The 17,161-nt window shown below is 36.0% G+C and overlaps 1 protein-coding gene across 3 annotated transcripts; it reads right to left on the bottom strand.

Annotated features, from left to right (window-relative positions):
• Positions 1 to 203: 203 nt before the first annotated feature.
• Positions 204 to 7,019, bottom strand: LOC116249313 (uncharacterized). 3 transcript variants are annotated; one of them, XM_031622552.2, is made up of 11 exons: positions 6,765 to 7,015; positions 6,500 to 6,592; positions 5,891 to 5,955; positions 4,528 to 4,582; positions 3,762 to 3,842; positions 3,031 to 3,115; positions 2,804 to 2,899; positions 1,422 to 1,606; positions 1,259 to 1,347; positions 688 to 787; positions 204 to 612 (listed from the first exon to the last, which is right to left on the bottom strand). In XM_031622552.2, exons 1-11 carry the CDS (start codon positions 6,816 to 6,818, stop codon positions 568 to 570), a joined length of 948 nt encoding a protein of 315 aa, XP_031478412.1. In that variant the 5' UTR covers positions 6,819 to 7,015; the 3' UTR covers positions 204 to 567. The 3 variants fall into 3 exon arrangements, 1 of the variants encoding a protein (XP_031478412.1); XR_007572690.1 differs by having other exon boundaries at positions 595 to 612; positions 1,236 to 1,347; positions 6,765 to 7,018; XR_004171112.2 differs by lacking the exon at positions 204 to 612 and adding an exon at positions 1,030 to 1,158 and having other exon boundaries at positions 6,765 to 7,019.
• Positions 7,020 to 17,161: the final 10,142 nt, after the last annotated feature.

The following is a 17,161-nucleotide window of genomic DNA, read 5'->3' as shown; positions in this document are numbered from 1 at the left end:
GTCGAGCCTCTTTTTCATTTTACTCCCGTATCATGCGATACGAACGCGTATCATGCTTAAAACATGTGTGGTATCGTTTTTGTTGATACGGATGATACGTATCGTACGATATGCGTCCGTATCGTGCGATACAAATAACATTGGATGTAACAACGTTTGGGATTGGTTTTGCAGTTCTGATTTTAATCAAGAAACAAAACGCATACAATTCACATATCAAATTTTATTCATGGTACAGAAGAGTGGCCGACAGAAAGTGCGTGCGACGAGCAATGACATTGATTCATCCCTCCACTTCAAGTGATATTTTCACTTGGTTCTTATCAATCTCAAAGGAAGTGTTTGCATGCTAGCTGAAAGTTCAAGGATGTAACAACGTTTGGGACGGTGGATGTAACAACGTTTGGGATTGCTTTTGCAGTTCTGATTTTAATTAAGGAACAAAAGGCATACAATTCACATATCAAATTTTATTCATGGTACATTGTTGGGCAGAAGACTGGCCGTCAGGAAGTGCATGCGACGAGCAGTGACATTGATTCATCCCTCCACTTCAAGTGATATTTTTCACTTGGTTCTTATCAATCTCAAAGGAAGTGTTTGCATTGCCAGCTGAAAGTTCAAGGAATCAGATGTCACAATATATCAGAGGAAATGGCTGCAGATATACTGAAAACCAGATCTTACCCATGGTTTGGGAGTCCTCAGATCACCTTTGGGATACAGTTTTGACAACTCTGAGCGAAATGTTATAACTATAGAGACCTGAAACTCTATTGAAAATTGTCTGCATTAAAAAGGTAATAGTTAGAAGATGTGCATCAGAAAAGAAACCCAAAAGATCTTTAGAGTATATTAAAAATGTTAAAAATCTAGTGAAAACATCTCAATATTTTTGTTTTCACATGATATTAATATATATATATATATATATATATATATATATATATATATATATCATTGATAGATTGTTCATTTGTTGTACTAATAGAAAAATATAAAGTCGTACACTTCACCCCCTTAAAATACCAAAGTCTCAAGCATGCTGCAAGTTTCCAATTTGAAAAGGAAAAAGATTGATGAAACCAGCAAATTCTCCAGTATTGAATTCAAAAGGTTATGAGGATTGATGACAGCAACACAAGAAATCGAGTCCTCCTATTTTCACAAAAAACAGTGGGATACTGAGAGGAGCACACAGAAAGATATCAGCGATTTAAAAGAGAATAAAGTACCTAAAAAGGTAGCAGCAACCTACCCAGCTAAAACTGTAGGACATGTCAATAGACGGGGAACTATGATGTAGATGGGAAGCATCATTGAACGATACACATCTCCATCTGCCACCTGTGATATAGAAAAAGCACAGGGCCATGATATCTCAATTTCACAAATACCAGTAGGGAAAAAATGCTAATTACCTGTGTGGTTTGAATGACAGATGTCTCACTTATAAATTTCTCACCAACAAGGATTGATTCCACGCGAAGCAACTGAATATCAATGGACTCTATTTGGGCAGCAGATGCTTCAACTGTTAGATCACCAGTTAAAGGATTGGACAAAGTGCACTGGGTCACCATTTTTCCAGAAATACGAAAACCACCTGCATGACCACAATATCATGTTTGTCAACTCGTAGTACAAACAACATAAACATTTACACTGTTTTAGAATCACATAACTGACATCGTTCATGAAAGTTTGACACCTATTTCAGTGCATGGTGCATTCTAAATTAGTTGCTTTCCATGTGTATCAACTGCATCAATGTACACATCAGTGGATATGTTTTCTGTAACTAATTCTGTTACTCAGATGAAGCAGGACGTTACAAAACCAAATCAGTAAAGACATGAGATCCAATATGATCCTCGTATACAATGCATAGGTCTAGTAATGGCATTATGTAATAGGTTTGGCTTCTCTTTTGGATTCCTTCAGTTCTGTCTCAGTGTATTCAAATTTGTCAAAGCAACATAACAGCCCAAAGTGAGGTTTTACTTCTATTTTATTTTATAAAAGTAAATGGAAAACCAAGATTTTAAGGTTTCTACTCAACTGTTCAAAATTAAACATGCAAAAACCCTCAATGAGAAGACATGGGGGGAATAAATTGACCACTTACAATCTTATACAGCAAAAGATCATGATACCTGAAAATTAGGAAAAATGCCAAGAAAAGAAGTGCTCTGTTATACATCCCAAACATGTGTGTCAAAGTTCAAGTATTGGGAAGAGGACTGATCATATTAGGTGGAGGAACTGATGCTGAATGAGCACATTCCACTGAGAGACTTTGAACTGTGAAAAATACTGCAAATGCATTTCCCAAGGTTCGAACTTTAAGCTCCTCACATTGTCCCAAAATTGGACTTTCAAACCTAATCTGCTGATAGTAGCCAATTTGTTACTTTAACCAAGGGTTTTGACCTCCTGCAGTCAATGATGAATCATTTGATGTACTTATTAAACTAGTAGCTTTGTTACTCAAAAATCCATCTGAAGTACACGACATTCCCTAAAGGACAAATGATGGTGGATTGTGCCAGCTGAATATTCATGACAAAAAAAGTCAAATAGTGACAAATCACTGTCAAGTCAATATTTGTAATACCACAAATAAGGGTTAAGTTCTAAAAGAGACTAAGGTGCTGCAATCTCCCACGCAACGACCAGTTCCACTGATTCCCAATCATTAATACGGAAAACAAAAAAAAAAGTCACAGAAAAGGAATTCTAGATAAACAATCTATTTATGTTAAAATTGCCTTGACAACATACGAAAGAAACACTGAATAACCTGATAATAGTTCTGGCAATAATTGGTGACTCTGAGTGTCTTGAGTGATGTAAAAGCTGACCATTTCAGGAGAAGGTATAGTCTCCATAAGCTTAGCTGGAAGTGACGGCCAGAGCATGTCAAGAAAGCCAAAAGTGAAACTAGCACATTTTGAAAAGAGAGAAGAAAAGCCAAACACACTTGAGTACATATCATGGATCATTGTCTAAATTCACTATGAAATTTACCTCGGTCGCTTTCAATAATGAATTCCATAGTCATAGATAATGGTTTATGCAGATATCCCCTGACCACATCTGCAGTTATTAAATACTATCAAAGAATGTGTCAGACATTATAAACTAATAACCTTTAGAGGTTAAACATTAAAGTTGCTGAGATGGAGAATAAAACAAAGGATTAGATATTAAACGTAGTGGTCACACACGATTTTTAGTTTCTGATGATGGGCATCCAATCCAATTGAGGGAAAGGAGAAAAGGTAAAATCAGAAGAAACTAAGATCTTCCTGTCATCATAAAGAAGGAACAATTTCAAAAGGAACAAATGATCCATCCTTCAGAAATATGAGAAGTGCACCCAAGTTTTCCATATTCTTAAAATGCTATATATCTTTTGAAAATAAACAAAACATGCAACATTTCACTCATCACACATACCAGCAAATTCATGGTGAAGCAATCGTTTCTTGCTGGAGGAAAAAAAAAAGAATCATTTGCATCTTAAGAGGGGAAAAAAGGGTTAGAGTAAACAACAGAAGGAAGAGGGATTAGTCCCTGGATAAGAGGAAAAAAGGGCAAATTTACCTCTCAAATCTCAATGGAATAAAGTTTTATCTCATCAATGGAGAAAAGTTTAAGGCACAATCTTGAAAGTAAATAAGACCTGACATAAAAGTTCTGACTATTTCACAAAAGTCAGGTAGTTCTATGAGCTCTCCAAGAAGAAGAAAGTATACCTGTATGCTAATATTTTCTCCATGGAAGGTCTCAAAAAATTCATCAGATCCTGGTGAGGCTAAAGTAATACTGAATGGTACCTGTTATGGATTGTCAGAATTTAGACTTGTATGTATGGGCTCCTGCTTTAGATGAAGAAAATGTAGAAATAACAAACAATTATCCAGATATGCATATATAATGCAGATTATGTCAGCGAATGACCCATGAAGCTACTGCTAGACTGCTAAGGTTTGATCCGAAGAATGTAATCACTTAGGCTCATCCAGGCATTACAACGTTACTTATTGGAGTCTACCACAGAGATTGTTATGTGATGGTACTGGCATTCTAAAAATAGAACCTTCATGGGAAGTCCATAATCTTCCTGATATGGCAATGTCAAAGGAAACAAATGAATTTCCTAAGATAAATTGATAATATAACTGAATTTCACAGAACCAACATCAATTTGAATCCAATGGTCCAAGTTATCTGTTCTTTTTGCTTGTTTGATATCAAACTGTTCCAGTACAACCAACTACTTTCCTAAAGACCTAAAATGAATGTAGTTTCTTTGTTTTCTCAAAGTTGATGGAAAATGTTATGGACCTAAAACATAAGTTACAAATAAGATGATATTAAAAAAGTATAAATAGTTTAAGAACAAGCCTTTTAAATATTTTTTTTTCTTCCCATGTTTGGTGTTACCAATGCATGAATATGAAGAAACTAACATCTTAACCTTGGTACCAAAGTTTCTCTTACATAGTTCAGATATATTACCAATGTTTTACCAGCAGCTAGCTTTCTGGAATGACTTACATCAACACATTTACTCCTGCATTTTCATAAGACTAGGATGTTGATAACCAAAATTAATAAAGTAATATAAGGAACTCAAACTTATGCAGTTCAAAAGTGACGTGTGTAGACAAGCACGCTAGTGTGCTGAAGACCTTCCTGTGTGCTGTAAAGAGAAAACATTAGCCAGGATGAATGCATGCCAAGTAAATTTGATTCAGTTCCTAGTCACCAAGGCTGTAACAGTGCATGGAAAATGGTCAATTTTCTAAGACAGTAGCGTGGCAAACTTCTGAAAAATGAAGACAACTTAATTATGTTTAAGTGATGCAATAAGTTGCATCTCAAACTATTATGCCCACATGCCTAAGTTCAGACATGTTATAGGAACCCCCACTAGCAACCAACAAGCTTCTGAACGAAATCGAACAAAAAAGAGAGCGAAGAAAGAATTCCTGGTACAAGCTTGCAAAAATATTGTAGCAGGAGGCTTGAGCAATTTTCTCATTGTATACCATACAAACACATAACCTGGCTACCAGAGCAGTTTCAAAGCCAAACTGAACACTGCGAAAGTAACTTACCAAATGAACAATTACTGCCTTACTGGCTAGTTCATATAAAGATTCCAACATCCAAAGCTTGCTTATTCAAGGAAAAAAGGATCCAAATCTAGAATGCCATCCATGTCCAAGAATAATTACTACAAACTGTCCTAGTTATTCATGTTTATCTCTTGCCACCTACATCAGACCTTGCAGAGAACAAAATGGATAACCTATCCTTGGATTGACAAATGTATTTCTAACTAACAATAACTATGCCACAACAATTTCTGATAAAAGCAGTTGCAATAACGAGCAATTAAACATCCTACAATAGATGTTATACATAACAGACCATCCAAGGTCCTTTTCATTTGGTATCCTATGTCAAAATTCCAACAGAAGCTAACTTCGTATGAGTAACACTCATCAACTAACATATCTGTTCCCAAATCTAACAGACGAGAAATACTTGAAAAATGTATGAGGATTTGCATTTCTCACTTATGTTTTTCCCGAAGACTGATTATCCATTTGTATACTGGATAGGTTCAGGCCCAAGAAATACTGCATATTATCTCTCCATGATAATCACTTGGAGACATTGCTACACCATATAAGTTAGATTTCTGATGACTATGGATGCAGATGAAGTTCTTTCATTTTACTTGCGGTCTCCCTAAATGAAGCCCTGCTTCATCACAGAAATCAGCAGTTGCGGACAAGGATAACTAAAGACATATAAAGACAAACCTACAAGAAAAAACTCAAATAAATACAGTGCAATTTACAAAACTCACATGATTTTAATTGGTTTGACCGAACCGTACAAGGAATCAATCACCCCGGTCACTCCACTTCGTGCCTAGTAACAAGGAGGACACACCACAAATGAGAAGCAATCATAAGATTACGTAGATATAACTTTAATTCAGCTTATTTCTTCAGTTCCCATTGTCACTGCAAGGGAAACTGAGGCACTCAAACAAGTCATGCGCCTTCAGAGCCGATCAGGATGGCTGGAAAACTGGACGCTCAAGTACCATCCTCACTACACATTTCCACCACGTTGTAGCCATATTTGACCAGAGAAACATGTGACAAATCAATAATGAGAAAAGCGAAATTTGGAAAGTGGTCCAATGAATGAAGTATGAAGGATTAACAAAACAACTTTCATGGGGGAATGGAGTCCCAGAGCAGCGACTTCGCTTGCAGCCATGGTTCAACTCTAAGACGAATGCTGTTAATGGGACGTGGCCCGAATCCCTTAACGGTGTACTCGGAAAAAATTACAATAGTAAAACAAATTTCTGTCTGGTGCAAGGTGATCCTTGTGTTATGGTTTCATGCAGATGAAATTGATATTACAGAAAGAAGCAAAACAAATGAAAGAAGGGAAAATTCACCTGCAGATTGACGGCACCGTTAATGGTAATCTTGATGCCATGGTGTGATATAGGTGACGAAGAGGTGATGATGATAGTTCCTTCAATATGTTCCTGCACACCGTTGTACAACTTTTAAGAACAATAACCAGTCGGAAACCAAGAATAGTTCTCTACTTACTGATGATTCAGAGAGAGAGAGAGATAGAGAGATGGAGCACATAAATATGCTGTTGTAAAAAGAGGAAGGGGTGTTCATGGAGGCCGAAAGATAAGGGATGCTTACAGATGGGCGATATATACGATCTGCTCGAGACAGCTTTAGCTCTATAGCCATCATCCACGAGAGAGAGAGAGAGAGAGAGAGAGAGAGAGAGAGAGGGAAGGAGGGAGGTAGGGAGGGAGACAGTGAGCGAGCGAGCAAGTTCTATAGCTTAATTGGGCTGCCAAGGCAAGTTCTGTAGCTTAATTCGGGCTGCCAACGGAGCTGATAGGATCTACAAGCAATTGGGGAATCATGACCCTTGTTGAACCGAAGAGAAAGATCAGATGAACAGTAATAATTTTGTTAAATCGCTTCCAATTTTAACCGTAAAGAAGTGATTTGTGTAATTAAAAGCATCAAAGTTCGTACTTATAACAGTTTTTTTATGTGTGTAAAGCTATCACTTAACAAATACAATTTTAGCAATTTTAGATTGATTGTCTATCTTTACAACATTCTATTTAGACATCATGGTGTTCAAAAATAGATTTTAGACCATACCCATATGACGACATTTTGAAAAGCATATGAGACATTGATACCTAGAATGTAATGCCACAAATTTTCAGCAATTACATTGCATGTAATCGCTATAAAAATTATCAGAAGCTCAATGAATACCGAATCCTACTTTTGAATCCTCCATAAGCTTTCTTTCTTTTTTACCTCTCAGACAAACAAGATGGATGTTTTAGACAGCTGCCAAAAAATATACTAAGTAGGTCACAATTCTTGACCTTTTTCACATAAAGGTCACAAATCAAACACCTAACTAGGTACTGGTCTTTTGTATAACCCACACTGTGGAAGGATAGGCTTCTGTTTGGCGACGGCGGTTTTTACATGTTCTTGGCTCATTTGTTGCTGGTGGAAGTTACCGAAAGCAAGCAACAACCAGATTGCTTCTAAAATGCGGCTTCATGCAAATAGTGAAGATATTGATGCAGATATATCAAAGATACTTTTCTAAAATGAAGCTTCATGCAAATAGTTTCAACTTCCGAGACAAAACAACCTTATTAACCATTTGTCAACTTAAAATGTTGGAGAAGGTCCCCTTCCGTTATTTCTAAAACTTTTACATAGAAAAGTAAGGAGCCAAGCATCAAGCAAGTAGAGATAGAACAGCAAAACAAAATGTAGACTACTCCCTTCCCTTTAACAAATTAATTACTAGAAACTCTAAAAGGACATTGGGTTCAAAGGTCAAACACATAGAATGTGGCTGCACTTTCTTCATGACTCGTGGAACACCAAAATGGCATTTTGAATGTGAGTGTTAACTCTTAATACTAATCCAAGAAGGTTGTAGGTAAAAAATTTAATTGGGCACTATTGGTCCAATTGTTATGTCTCCACTGAGCCTTAATCCTCAATCACCTCTAGCATCTATATTCTAGGAACTAGCTAGAAAAATTGTTATTATGAGGAAAGTTCGAAGTATTTTGAATAAGCTTTTACACAACTCTCACTCAAGAAATCTCTTTCTTAATGGCTAACACCGTGACAAGGCTCAAACAGTATACTCAATGTCCTTTCTGAAGCATAAACTCCTTGGACAACTAACAACATACAATCAACCTCTCATTTTCATCCTCCTTGGATTTGCAAAAGAATTTTCCACAATAACCTAGCGTTTGCTTACAAATGCTTTATTCTAAAATAACCTGCCACATAATTTGGTTAAATGCTTCTAGCAATTTTTATACAGAAACAACCAAATGGAAGCACCCTTTATGACCAGCCAATGAAAATTGAATACACTCTTAAATGGCAAATTTCAAGAAAGATGTGGTTAATTTCTAAGGGCAGTCTAACTAACTGGTGACAGTCTTAGCCTCTTTGAGCCACCATTTATTTCATAAATAGACAAGAGTGGGATTCTTGGAGCCCATCCACACTCTAGGCCCCTTCATTCTCATGAACTTTTGGTGGATGTTTATTTTGCATCTTTGAATGGGACACAGACTGTTGATTGACAAGTTGATGTAAACAAAGGATGTGGAACATATTTAAATGACATTCTGTAGAGAGTTTGTTTAATGATGCCAAATTATTCTTAGGATGGAAGGAACATGACATCTTATTCTTCACATCTTCAGTATAGAAATCAAACACCTCTTAGGAGCATTATGAGATTTAAAGCTTTAGATACTTTGTGTCTACTAAACTGGCTTTTAGAAGATTTTGATTGTTTATGATCTTTCCTTCTAAGTAAGTTATGTTAAATTAATCAAAATCTCTTATCTTGGCTATCCATGATTTCTTCTTTGCAAAGGGATTTCTAAAATAGAAAATGACTGCCTATTATGGTTTGCCTCTTGCCAAATCAGCAGATAACCCTTTTTCAAAGTAGTTCACTTTGTTTGAGGGATTCTCATTGCAGAAACCAAAATATAAGAGAGATGAAATGACTAATTTGATGAGATAGAAACAATTTTCTACAAAAAAAATTTGGGTTTTAAAGTGTTTTTTTTTTTTCTAAACCAACAGTTGATGGAAGGTATCTTTGTGATGCTTGCAAATAGAATGAAACAAAGATAGACAGGAGAAATGATATGATTGTCATCTCAAGGTGGAATATGTGTTGAATATGGTTCACCTCTAAAAAAAATGGAAGAAAACATTCTAGGCTGCCACTTCAGACCAATTGTCACTGGATGGGCTCAGGTCTATCCGAATAGCTGCCATACAAATGTGTACTTTAACAGAGCCTAGATGACCTATTGTTTTCAGCATTTGATCACAACGATGTTGGTGATATAGTAGCCTGTTATACTCATAAAGGTAGTAGAACTAGCGAGGAATTTGGTTCCTTATAAAATTATTTATTAGAGTATTAAGCGTCTTTTTGCTTATAATAATGAAATTTAACTAAGAGAGGGTCTCTGAGTTACAACATGAGGCTAATGAAAGTGTAGTGAACAAAGAGAAACATGCTGCACCTTACAGGAAACATCAATAGAAGTTAAAAAAACCGCAATACGGTTGACAAGATAACTGTTGTAGTCAATAATTTTGTTATGCTCCATCTAATCACGTTCTGCTTGATTCGAGAATTCATTGTTGCTAAACTATGAACTAAAATTTTGCTTGTGTCATCTACTCTTGTGGTCGACAGTATTAATTTGCTGGTAGAGAGGAATGAGCAAGGTCAATGAAAATATCAAAATATTGCATGCTCTTATACTTAATTCCATTAAGGTCACATATTATATGCAGACATGTTGATATAGAAGAAGAAACAATTAATGAAATGCTCAAGGATTTTCTAAAGCCAAAAGTTCGCTTGTGGGAGGTTGAAGATTATCAGTATGAGAAGGCAATAGAGAAAATCATGAAACCTGTTAAAGACAACATCAATGTCATCATGACAAGCTCCCAATTATTTTTAAGCCTAGATAACTTGTTGTTTTCAGCATTTGATCACAACAATACCAGTGATACAGTAACCTATTACACTGACCAAGTTAGTAGCATTAGCATGGAATTAACTTATTTATTAGAGTAGTAAGTGTTCTCTTGCTTGGAGAATGAAGTTTAACTAAGATAAGGTCCTTGGATTATAGGGCGAGGGCGATGAAAGTGTAGCGGATGAAGAAAAGCGCGATGCACTATACAGAAAGCATCATCAGAAGTTGAAGAACTGCAATCTGACTAAGAAGGTAATCGATGTAGTTCATAATTTTGTTATGCTCTGCCTAATCACGTTCCGCTTGATTTAAAAATTCAACGCCATTGAATCATGAACTAGAAGTTTGCTTTTGTCCTCTACTCTTGTAGTCGACAACATTAATTTGCTAGTAGAGATAAATGATCAGGGTCAATGAAAAGTTCAAAACACTGCATGCTCTTATAACTAATTCCATGAAGGTCAGATATTAGTGGTATGAGGAGGTAGTGGAGAAGCTCATGAAGCTTGTTGAGTATCCAGTGTTATGATGAAAGCCTCAAGTATTTTGAACAAGTACTTCTCACACAAATCTCGCTCGAGCAATCTCATTCTTAATGGATAACACTAACAAGGCTAAACTAATATACTCAAGGTCTATTATGAGTCAAACTTGTTTGACAATCAACAACGCATAATCAACCCCTTATTCTCATCATCCTTGATTTTGCTAAAGAATTTACTACAACAGTCTAGCATTTGCTTACAAATGCTTTGATCTAAAATGACTTGTCATATAATGTGATTAAATATTTCTAGCAGTTTTTATATGGAAGCAACCTCTTCAATAGCTGGTCTGTCATTGAAAGTTGAATACACTCTTAAATGAAGCTATGACATCTTTCAAGAAAGATGTGGTTAATTTTTAAGGCAGTCAAACTAACTAATGATTAGATCTTTGCCGCTTTGAGCCACCACTCATTTCATGAATAGACAAGAGTGAGATTCATGGAGCCCATTCACACTATAGGCCCTTTCAACCACAAGAACCATTGATGGATATTTGATATGCATCCTTGAATGGTGCACATTCTATTGAATGACAAGTTGATGTAAATAATGGACGTACACCACACTTAAGTGGTATTCTATAGAGATTTTGTTTGATGATGCAAACTTGTTCTTAGGATGGTATGAACATGACATCTTATTTTTTGCATTTTTAGTACATAAATCAGACACCTCTTAAGAACTTTGTGAGATTCAAAGCTTTATATACTTTGAGTCCACTAAGCTGATTTTTAAAAATTTTGATTGTTTATGATCTTTCTTTCTAAGTAAGCCATATTAGCTTCATCAAAGTCTCGTATCATTGTTCTCTGATTGCTTCTTTGCAAAAGGATTTCCAAAATAGAAAATGACTTTGCCTACATGGTCTGCCTCTTGCCAAATCGACACGTAACCCTTTTTCAAAGCAGTTAACTTTGTCTCAGGGATTCTTATTACAAAAACCAAAACATAAGGGAGATGAAATAACTAATTTGATGATATAGAGAATTGTTTACCAAAATAATTTGGCTTTGTAGATCGGTTTTTCTTTCTAAACCAACAATTGCAGTAGGCTTCTTTGAGATGCTTATAAATATAACCAGGGGCAGAGCCAATTTATCAGAATTGATTTCTTAGTTGCCCTTACAATTTGGCAATTATTTTGTTTTATCTTTGGATAAGCTAGATTTTGATGGTTGGAATATTGAATTCTTCCACACTCATAAGATGTGAATCATTTAAAGCTAAAAGGGCACAAGAAGCAAGCATCGTGCTCAGCGACCATAGGTCCACATATACATCCACGCTTACTGAGAAAAACTTGGTTGACTATTTCAAAATTCATACATATCATCCTTCTTTTTGATTCATTTATATAAATTAAGCTTTGACTGTCAGTGACAGTTCTACTGATCTTATCTCTCCTGTACACTTAGGCATTCTACTGGAGCTGGCCAAGCAAGTTGAGGTTCTGTCGCAGATGTCATTGGTTTGTAACTTTGTATAATACCTATACCTGGAGAACAAAGCACGAACAGCAACGAAGAAGAAAACACAAAATGTGATGGCCAGTAGTGCAGCTGCCACACTTTTGCCTCCACAAGGAGAGATGATAACCAAGCCCTTGGCTGCTGGTACTAGAAGCGAAAAGGAAGATAGTAGGAGGTATGCAGCTAGCTGATCAGACAACCTCAAACAGATTATATTTCAAAAAATGCATATGATTCTCTTCAAAGTCGATAGATCAACACCACACACACACAGAGATGCTCTGAGTGCATGAGTTATGTATATATAAGTGCAGATAATAGGACTCTTGTACCTGATCAGACAAGAAGAATGCACAATCAATGGCATCTTTTCGCAATGGCCCCATGGTACCGGAGATCCTCCTGACGAGCTTGTAACCAGAAAGCAGAGCAGAAATGGACAAAGAGAGAAACGTGCATAAGGAAGTTGCCAATGCAACAGCTACCATTTTCCGGCAACCTTCGCACGCCATTGCCGAGTCACTGGTCAGAAGCGACAGAGTTGAACAGGAAGACACTAGAAGGTATGCCATCAGCTGCACCATAGGTGATGTGTCTCAGACCACATGACATCACACACACACACACAACACACTCACACACACACACAGATTCCATGAATCCATCTAAATGTATCTAGAGAAATGAAAAAAAACTCCATTTTCACCTGATCTATGATAAAGGTTGTATAGTCAGAAGTCACTTCTTCAACAAGAAGCTTTTTCTTCGCTATTTCGTATAGATCTTTCAGAAGCTGACATGTAGAATAGGCCAGTGCCTTGGCAACGACAATCCGGGGGTACCTGTTACAAAAATCATGTTAAACTCCCATGGTCACAACACATATAGGAAGATGCCTTCTGCAGAAATCATCAAGTTTTTTTACTTTATGACATGCCATGAGAGTGAAAGCTCAAAAGTAAATAGAAAGAAAGAAAAGAAAAGTCACATGTTCTTCATCTCAATAGAGACCCTCTGCATGATAGAAGACCTCTATTGTAAGACATACAAATAAAATGGATTTTGTTTATTACACTTTGACGACTGCTCCTGTGTGAGCTAATGGCCTAATCATCATCTTACTAAAAAGAATAATTAGACATTACTATAAAATAGTTATCGCTTGAACGTTCTAGAGAACATTGGGACTTGGGAGGCCAACTTTTGTCCATCAGCTAGAAAGAGCCTCAATTTTTGACTACCTCGAACGTGCATGGTTCTTTAACTTCGAAAAATCTCTTCAAGATTAACAGTGGGAATACTTTAAGAAGATTCAATCGGACGGTTTGTCTTATTGAACTTAATAAGAGGGATAAAGAATTCAATGGTTAGATTGAATTTATTAAGAATGAAAAAAAACCCATCATAGAAGGACAAAATGAAAACTGAAAAAGTTGCTTTTGTTGCGGCCGGCGGACAAAATTTGTTTGATAAGAGGAAAAATACTGTGAAATGAAAACAAAAATGATGCCCTCATACCACCTTCAATCCTTTGTACCAATATCAATGCTTGTCACCATCTATTCAAACTTCAGATATTCAAATTTCAGATTGCTGGCTACTTGTTCAAACTATATTAGTTAGAAACTTAGAATCTAATTACATTAAATATTTGGCATAAGTGACCAACTTGTAGAATGGTCTGACCTTTCCATTCTCCTATTTAATGAATATGGAGGGGAGCATCTGTGCCCAAAAGTATTTTCTTCGTCAAATCTTTTAAAGATTAATTATATGAAAATTGTCTTGGACGTGACGTTATCCTTTTGGCAAATGTCATCAATATATGCCTCCAATATATATATGATTGGAATATGTTGGATATTGCTGGATGGCTACATATTAAAAAAAATCTATTGATAAAAAACAGTTGATAGAGGAACATTAGTAACAGTTTATGGTCCAACAGCAGTTCAAGGTACTTATAATAACATTTTATGGTGCTTTTAGTGATAGATTTCTAATTTTTAACAGTTTAGCGACATTCTGGTCCCCGATAGATTTTAATAAAGAGAGAGAGAGTGAGAGAGTTAAAATCAGTTAGCACTAGCTATTTGTTTTACATGTTTTTTTCTTTTGTTTTTTAAAGTGATGGTGAGCCCTACCGTGGAAAAGCTCAGGTGGATTCTTGATTCAGGGTTTCCAACTCTTCACATTCTTCTTTTACCACCTTCTCATCCCCTGTGGTTGTATTGAACAGATAATATTTGAAGAAATTCAATTCTAAACTGCCATTTAAATTAATAGTCCACAGGAGAAGGACAATGTTACCAACAACAAACATTTTCTATAAGGGCCTAAAGAATAACTGCTACGAAGCTATTCAAACGTACTGTTAAGAGAACATTTTCATTCGCACGTGCTTAAGTCAGGCCTTAATCTTTTTCTCTTTAAAAAAGAGGCTACAGGGAATATATTGGTTGCTGTGGAAAAATTTGTCAGATGGACGTGCAGAGATGTATATATCATGTATATGCACATAAATATTCCACTCAACCATTTGGGAGTTGACATAAACGATACTATAAAATAAGTTGTTTACTAATTATCTCAATACATTAATTGCCTAATAAAACCTTTGATCAAGGTCTCTCATATATATGCCTACTTCTCCTCAAAACTAATAAACCTAACTTTATACTGAATGCCCTAAAAATTTTGGTCATACATATAGAGTACGATCTTCAACCTGTGTAAAGAGTTACAGCACTCTTGAATCGGCCATGAAATCCGAATAGAACCGCTTTGCCAGGCTGACTTGGGTTAGTTCTAATAATGTCGAATTGATCACCCCAAGAATCAATATAATCCTTGTTTGTCATGATTTTTTGATAAAAAATAGTTATTAATTTTATGCAAAAGTTTTATTTTTAATGTTTATTTAGGGAAAACTACATTGGGCATAAAACCCTCAAGGTCATTACCCTTATGGCTTCAAAGTTGTGGTCTGCTTTGGGGCGTCGATGGACTTACAACACATCCTTTTATTAACTCAGGTATCACATTTTGCCACCATTTGTACTCCAAATAAGCATGACAGTGACCATGGGATGTCAATCTCGAACCCCCTGAGTGTGAGCTTTCATTATGCTGGGTTACGCCACGCCCGTCCACACCATCCAAAATGTTCTTAACCATTCAACTTTTCAACACTTAGAAATAAACTCTCAGGCACATAAATGAGTTTGATCAGCAATTTGTGACAAGATGTTTACCAAGTCAATCATGAAATCACATCCAAGGGTTTGACTTGACTTATAACCTTCATTTTTCTATAAACCTACATTCATTTCATGTCAAAGAGTTGCTGTATTCTTAAATCCAATTCCAGCCATGATTTATAAATACAAGAGAGGCCTCGAATAACAATATACTTCATGTGTTCCTTCCACTTGCTTTGTCGGGGGCACTGTTGGTATTTAAATATTTACTATCACAAAATCCAGATTCATCTGTAATGTTAAAAATCCAGAAATCTTGCCGCATATGTATGACTATGCTCTAAAATTAGGGTTGCAAACAGGTCAATTTGGAGGACGTGTGTTCACGCTCAAAATGGAAAAGGGGGAAAGAGCTAAAAAGTTTTTTTTTTTTGAAAAAAAAAACCGCGATGAAAATTCCCCTTACACAATACACAACACAGAAAAGGTGCTCGGGCCCGAACATGCGCACACCCCCCCCTTGGCCTTCTCTATCAAATGGCTTCTACATGAGCGCACCGCCCTAGTGCATGCACATATATGCATCAACCTGGAGTGACAGGACACAGGGAGTTGTGTGGGTTCTATAGCCATGCAAAATGTGTTTTTATTAAAATGTGTTAAAAAGACACTAAAAATGCAAAAAAAAAAAACACTTTTTCGTTTCTTTCGTATTTTTCATGCTTAATTGCCATATTTTTATTTTCAAATTTTTAGCATTTTGTTTAAGATTTTTTATGTGTCTTTTTTTCATCCAAAGATTAATTGTTTTAAAATTTGCCCAACTTTTTTTTTTAAACCAACTTTATCATACAGAAGAAAAACTTTACTGTTTTAAAACCGGAAAACGATATTTGTAACTATATTAGTTCGTTCTAAGCATTCAATAATTAAGTTTTTTCAAAGCTCTTTTGAAAAGTATAACTATAAAAACCTTATCCTCGTGAACTAAAATTGAGAAAGTGTTCATCGAATTAAGCCCCTTTTCATGAAAATGATTCCCAAATATTTCATGTGGCTGCATAAACACAACCTTCCCAACCTCCCAAAATTCACATACCATCAAAATTATTTTTTGGAGCTTGATGAACAACATTAGAAATCACATCTGCTACCCATCTAACCAAACCGATCAAGATTGAATTTCTTCTTTCCAGACTATATTGAAAACAAAGGAAGGTTCAAATTTTATTCATGAATCACATTACCCCTGACCATCTGATGCTGCTTTCCTGTCTGTGACTGGAAACAACATCGCCTGAACAGGTGATAACTCCATAACATGCATGTGACCAGGCGAGGCAGCAAAGAAGCCGTTAAATTAGAGGTCGTTTGGTAATAGTAATACATTGTTACTGTGTAAATTTGTCATAAAAGGGATTAGATTCATAAAATATTTCTAATTGTGTTTCATAAGTCTACTTTATTTTTTACTGTTGCCAAACAGTAGCAGTCATTAAACCTTTAACTGCAGCATTTATATTTGCCAGATTATCCAGTTCTCTGCATCTAAATGTGACCAGAAATATCCTGATTTTCAATGTTTGGAAAGCTACAAGAAGTTACGTCAACGAAGGCTGAGCGAGTTGATGTATAGATCATGGCAGACGTTGTTAGATAGTGGCCCTAAGCCCTATCCTTCCTCTCGTAACTGCAAGAGGGTTCTTTGCAGTTGCGAAATTAAAACAGGAAATTAAAACTCTGCTACTGCGACACACAGGTTTCATCAATTGTATCAGAGCCACGGTT

This window comes from Nymphaea colorata, chromosome 2 (assembly GCF_008831285.2).
Source record: "Nymphaea colorata isolate Beijing-Zhang1983 chromosome 2, ASM883128v2, whole genome shotgun sequence".
NCBI classification, from domain to species: domain Eukaryota; kingdom Viridiplantae; phylum Streptophyta; class Magnoliopsida; order Nymphaeales; family Nymphaeaceae; genus Nymphaea; species Nymphaea colorata.
This window is presented reverse-complemented; position numbering and strand designations above follow the sequence as displayed.